Here is a 6,728-nt window from a genome sequence, read left to right as displayed (position 1 = left end):
CAAGTTTAAGTTTGAAATCGCAGACGTATAAGTGCAAGTGGTGACGCCAGAAAAGAGATCAAAACAGAAAATCTGGACATGACATGCTCAAGACATAATAAATACAAAAGAGGACACACTCATGTGACACACGGCTGCATTATCTCATCATCTCATCAAGATATGTAAATATTTTTATATATTTTATATTTACACGAGATAAAAAAATCATTGACAGTGTCAATGACCACGATTGGTCCCTACGCATGCACATTTTGGCTCCCATATCAGAATTACTGTCTCTCTAAAGACCGTCTCTTGCTCAATCTACTAAACAGTAATTTGCCTATAAAGCAATATTGTAGTCATTAAATAATGGTGATTTGCAGAAATATTAAATCCGCTGGACTTCAAAACTATAGAGGAAATCCAGCCGTGTCTTGCTCTCCTGCCCACTGATGCACTTTCAACTTGAACCTATTAGACCTCCACCCATGTAGGACTGAACAGGTGAGTTTTAAATGTAACACTCACGGAGCAAACTGAAGCTGAGAGCAGAATGAACCACCACTGTGATGTGCTGGTTGTTTCCATTACACGGAGCATTATTGCTGTCACGGTCTATTTGCCTCACCTGTTCGCACACACACTCTAACACACACTCTGCCCCTCAGGCCACAGATTAAAGGCTTAAATGCAACTCACAGACAGAGAAACAGAATGGTTTGATACATAAATACAGAGGGTGGACATCCTTACTTTGACATTTTATACCATTTTATCTCAGTAGTAGAATAATCAAAACACCCTCATTTTTTATTCTAATACTGCACATAAATTAACTGTGTATATATTCTAAAAACACCATGGGGTCTTTAGTTACCATAGTGCTGTTGTTACTGGCCGGTAAACCCATGTATTGTAAACCCATTATAAATCCACTGAGTAATAATTTCTGATTTCTGGGAATTTCTGCTAATAAACTAAAAAAATGTTCTTGATATTAGTATTTTTTCCAGAGCTCAGAAATGGCAGAAAATCATAGAAAGGAAGAAGAAGAAGAAGGAATCCGATTTCAAAGAAATTTGCATTATTCATCAACACCTACTACTAACTGCTGGAGGCATGGCTCCGGGTTTATAATCAGAATATTACTTAAAGAATAATGCAACTTACCATATGCTGCAACTTTTCCAAAGAATAGTGGGCACAGCTTGAGCGATGAAGTAAAGTCTAAGGTCAGCCTTTCCTTCCTCGCATATCTCCTCCTGACTCAATGTCTTTATAACTACATTATAATTTCTGTATAGACGGAAGAAGTTAGGTGGTTAGCACTTTTGCCTCAGAGCACGAAGCTTCAGAGTCCAGAGAGTACATAGCCTCAGGTTCAGTTTCAGCTGAGATGGGCTCCAACTTCCCATAACCATAGTTAGAGAAACAGTTAAGAAAAATGATGAACAGGCGGATGACAGATGTAGAGGGATTTACAGCAACAAATGTTATTGTAGGTTGTAATAATCTCTAGAAGCCTTTGGGGTTCGTTTTTTAGAGTTAGAGTGCAGAAAGTGTCAGTCACTTTTTTGTAAGCATTAGGGGGAAACTGATGCAAGAGAACACTGTTGGCTGAAATTTATATCCCATTAATACAAAAGTTGATAATATAATACTGTATAAACACTGGAATCGGGTACATCAGTGAGACAACTCAGGCTGAGTTGGTTTGGACGTGTGAAAAGGAGGAATACTGCATATATTGGATAAAGGATCTTGAATATGGAGCTGCCAGGAAGGAAGAAAAGAAGAAGACCACAGTGGAGGTTCAAGGATGTAGTGGAGGAGGTCATGCTGAGTGTTGCTGTAGGGCAGGTGATTCACTGAGGTGACCATTAACAGGAGCAGCTGAAAGATATAACTGCTCACTTTTACCAATCATCATTCACAAATACTGAATTTTCTGGTAACTGTTTTCTGCAGTTGATTGTGCAGTGTCAATCTCGTGCTGGTTTTTGACTACACAGAATCAACCTGATCAAAGCCCAGTTAAGATGGTTTAGGGTGCGGCCAACAATGGGTGACACAGTGTGTCATAAAACATTAAAACATGGATGCTGCATCTGGGAGGTCACAGTACGGGTGGAGTCATACCTGACTGCTCTCTCAAGTCTGGCATGGTTGACCAGTATGAGCACAGAGCGCTCTGCCAAACGCCTTTTTTCCTACCACTCACCTACGTACAACTGCAAGAATTGGTGAAGCAAAAGATGAATAACGCTGCCAGTGTCTGTTAGTCAGAACTGTGAAATTGAGTAACACAACACAGCCAGTGTCGTATACACCCCTAAAGTTGCCATTGTCTATTTACATTAAAGTCTTGTAAGCATGATTGATCAATGGGTAATGTTTAGTCTGTCACATCTCTCAGACATGTAAAGGGATGTAATAATTAGATGAGATACAATGACCATTGATTACCTTCATGTATTTCATAATATAATGGAATGGAGAGTACACATTCTTTAGTACTCACGAAAGAAATCGTAATTAGAAACAATGAGAAACATTGCTTTGCCCTCCTCTGCATCTTCTCAGAGCTTTCCAAATTTATTTTGCTATGCCCCCAAGGTGGAACGAGTGCTGTAATTGGTGAGAACTGTCCCATTTACACACTTAGGCACACAGCAGGAAGGAGGGAAGCTGCTGTGATGTCGATAGCGATTACAGCTACAGGTTAAATCTCCTGAGCCGCAGATCGACCGAAGCTCTCTGCTGACTGTTGTCACCTTAAATGCAATCCGACAAGAATGAGCAGCAAAGGAGAGAAAGACAAAGTTTCACCATGCAGCTGCCACAGTTTGGTCTCTGCTGCTTTCTGTGCTAAGAGAATAAAAAATGAAAGGAGTCATGTTCAGACAGTCAGCTGAAATCTGTTTCATCTGCACATCAGGTAATTATTTATTTTTGCATTATACATCATAACCAGATCACTGTTTACTTTGCAGATTAACACAGACATAAACAAACCATAACATGTAGATTGATATTTAGCAATTTCAGGTCGAAGAAGTACGGTTACTTCCTTTAATACTTCCTTACATAAAATAGCAAAAGCATAAAGGGTCATCTTTTTCTGATCACTCTTTGCATGCAAATAATTATCATGAGCACATCTATAATGATAAAAGCCCCATCTGTATATGAAGATCAACATTTGGGTAAAATAAATGAAGCTAAAAACCCTTTTACATGGAACATGACTAATGTACCACTCTGCTGTTACACCCATTCTTTAAGCAAGAATGGTTTCCTGCTGTATGTAGCAGACTGCAGTGTGGCATAAGCGAGCCAGGTGGGGAACACTTTGACCACACATTGGTGGACATACATGCACATGACTAATAGAAATGCAGAGTGACAGGAGTGGGCATTTATAGCACACATAAAAACCATGAGTGATCACAAAAACTTTTTTGGGGGTCCCCTCAAACCTAGTGGTCAGTGCAGTGCATAATACATTTTATTGTGAAAGGGCTTTAATGCTGACATCCCTTAAACCTGCATTAATGGGTGCCAAACAAGTCGTCTTGCTGCGTCAGGAAAATAACCCTCTCCCTAATTAAAAGAAATGAAATCTTATTATTGAATATAGCATAATGCTCCTTTTGCTTATTGGATAAGCAGAAGAAAATTGATGGATTTTGTCATGTATTATAATATTAGTTTTGCTTCAGTCGACCAAACAATGATAGTTGTTACATTCTTATTTATAGAATCTATGGTACAATTGCAAGAGGTTCCTGACGGGTTACTGGCCGCACAGGATCAACAGCCAGGTCTACATTCTTTCTGCTGGGATCATTGCTAATCCATGAAGTGTGTCAAAGTGAAAGATAAAAGATTATTGTCAACAACGACCATCACACACGTTACATAACTACATGGAGAGGACGTTGTGATATCTTTAGAGGGTGTGGATTCACTGAGTTAAAATATGGGAACTGTGTCTCAGTAAAAGTGTGTCTGAAGGTGTGTATGTGTGTGTCAGTATCAGGATCAGAGAATGACAGTTTTCCTTTGTCCCAGTCCAGATGAACTCTGATCCTCTGAAATCTCTTTCTTATTGAGAGAACAGTTGGGGGGGCGTTACTGGAGTTTGCTGTGTACTCACCATCACAGAAAACAAGTTTTAATAAGTTAAATTTTTTGTTTTCACTGTTGGCAGATCTCGAAAAGACTCCTAGTGCCCAGACTGGACTGTCTCCAACTTCAGCATCCCAGCTGTGAATATCTGAGTTGAAGCCCTCAGAGCCGAGGACGGAAGGATAGAGATAAATCCTTTCAGGGTTTTCGGGAACCTTCTGTTTCCTTGCACGTCTCACACTGATTAGATTTTCAGACAAGATGAGATCTGGATGAGCAGTGTTTGGATCCAAAATCACAGGAGTATATGAAATAATGTCCTTCATGCTGCTCCAGATGTTGAAGGACAAGTTGCCCAGGTGTTCAGCAACATCAATCAGAGCACCTGAGACCATTTGAGGAACATCAAGCACAGATAGCTGCTGGACTCTTTTCACTGCAGCTTTGTAGTTGTGTAGGAAAGAGATGTCTTCAGCTCTCACCTCCCTCTCTGTGGCTCTGATTGTGCCTGAAAGATCTGCAATCTTTCTGCTCAAAGTTTCAATCTTTACCTTCATCTTCTGACTCTTTTGCTTCTCTTCATCTTTTAGAGCAGCAATCCTGGCATCCTCTTCGTTTTGTAGAAACTGGCGAAGCTTCGTAAACTGCTGCTTAATCTGCTTTTCTGTCTCCTGGGTCTGAACCCTAATGTGTTCTGCAGTTTGAACACATTTCCCTTTAACTTCCTCACAGAGCTTCCGTTTCTCCTTTAAAGGCTTCAGACATTCCTGGAGCTCCTGTTTGTGAGTGTGCGCAGCTTCATTGATGGGGCTGAATCTGTGGTTGACGTGCACTGCTGAATCTCGACAGACAACACACGCTGGCTCCTGATGGTCCAGACAGAAGAGCCTGAGATTCTCAGAATGCACAGTGCAAAGTGTCTGGGAACCTCTTGAAGCTCTCTGATCTGTGTTCTGTAAATACACCTCACATAGGTTCTTCAAAGCCAGGTTACGGGGTGGATTATTCTGTAAAGATATCATCTTACAAACCGGACATTGCTTTATTGGTTTGTCAAGCCACCATCTCTGCAGACAGGCTTTACAAAAGCTGTGGCTGCATGACAAGATAACAGGATCTTCAAAGATGTCATGGCAGACGGGACAGGAGAGATGGTCCTCTGACTGTGTGGTCATTTTCTCTCTGAAAGATGCTTTAAGCAGAGCAGATACACAGATAAAAAAAATCTTAAAATTCCCTTACCCACCTAATCCTTTTTTCCCCTCAATGACCTCCACAAACATTCTAGTACTCACAGTATCAGGAGCTCTTTTCTGCAGCTCGTTTCCAGAGCAGACTTCGTAGTTTATGCTGATAGTGAAAGTAATTATCTGTCAGTGTGTGTCTGTATTCTCTGCACAACTGCTCACACGAATCTGTGAATTCACTTTTATTGGTTGTCTCAGGTCGAGTAAGTCAGCAATGGGGTGGAGTTTAATTTCACCCTGTTGTTCTGGCTTTGTCCTTTTGCTGATGCTTTCACAGATGAGGAAACCCAGCTTTTGTGCTCTGGTACAACTGCAATGGTGGAAAAAAAATCCCACTGATGATGCAGAGGTCTCAAAAACGCATAAAATCTCATCTATCAAATATGTTACACATCACAATAGATAAATGTATGTGTAATATTTCTTTGCTATGCTTCATTCTACTTCCTGATGCAAATATAGCACTTCCCATTTATTTTAAAGCTTTGAAAACATATATCTACAAATTTATTGTGCTGCTATAATATAAATAAAGCTGCCCTGCAGTATATAAATAATTAAAATGATCCACATTATATACAAATTAATTAATTAATATGTTTGATCTGTTGTATTGTATAAGATTATGCATGCTTTTAAGATTTTTTTGCTTTAAGAGTACTTTTACTTTAGATACTTCAACTCTATTTTAATGCTAAAACATACTTTGACTTTACTACAAATATGGATTTTACTTATATTTATTCATATTTAATTTATAAATAAACTTATAATAAAACTATATTCTTATAAATAAACACTGCTGCTGTAATGGAATCTGAAGATTCATGTACATTCATGCATTGAAACATTACGATTATTCTGACGGACAGTTGTTAGTTAAGATAGCATGCTGTATTTGTAACTTGTGCATGTTCTGACTTTTCTATTCACTTGTAATTCAAACAAAGAGAACAATGCTCTTCTTACCTGTAGTAGATAAATGGCAATGATTTGTCAGTTCGTCAGTTAGGGCTTGGTTACTGGTTACTCAGGACCAGCTGCCAACTCTACATTCTTTTAAGCTTCGCCTCTAGAGCATCTGTAATTTTACAGGCAGATTTACAAACTGAAACTAAGTCCACAAGACCTGTTGACACCTTGTAATACAAAACATAACGTAAATAAGAAAAGTATAATTAATCTGTCACACACCGAGACCTTTTTCAAATTCACTCTGGCTATAAACAAGTTACAAAACACACGGCTCATTAGTTCTTAATAGGAAAGCATGCACTCCATAAACAACAACAACAAAAACAGAATCTTGATTCTCTGCAGGGGCAAACTGAGTGTTGAATATTGTATTATAAATGACAATAATTC

The 6,728-nt window shown here is 39.1% G+C and overlaps 1 protein-coding gene across 1 annotated transcript; it reads right to left on the bottom strand.

Moving 5' to 3' along the window:
• Positions 1–243: 243 nt before the first annotated feature.
• On the bottom strand, positions 244–5,533 carry LOC146518186 (nuclear factor 7, ovary-like). Its single transcript, XM_085158908.1, has 2 exons — positions 5,412–5,533; positions 244–5,308 (listed from the first exon to the last, which is right to left on the bottom strand). Exon 2 carries the CDS (start codon positions 5,289–5,291, stop codon positions 3,903–3,905), a length of 1,389 nt encoding a protein of 462 aa, XP_085015034.1. The 5' UTR covers positions 5,292–5,308; positions 5,412–5,533; the 3' UTR covers positions 244–3,902.
• Positions 5,534–6,728: the final 1,195 nt, after the last annotated feature.

This window comes from Neolamprologus multifasciatus, chromosome 5 (genome assembly GCF_963576455.1).
Source record: "Neolamprologus multifasciatus chromosome 5, fNeoMul1.2, whole genome shotgun sequence".
Classification (NCBI taxonomy): domain Eukaryota; kingdom Metazoa; phylum Chordata; class Actinopteri; order Cichliformes; family Cichlidae; genus Neolamprologus; species Neolamprologus multifasciatus.
The sequence above is the reverse complement of the archived record's forward strand: the minus strand, read 5'-3'. Positions and strand labels throughout refer to the sequence as shown.

Bases quoted from the DNA above. Each gene is read 5' to 3' on its own strand.
- LOC146518186 (XM_085158908.1), bottom strand. From the start codon at position 5,291: ATGACCACACAGTCAGAGGACCATCTCTCCTGTCCCGTCTGCCATGAC.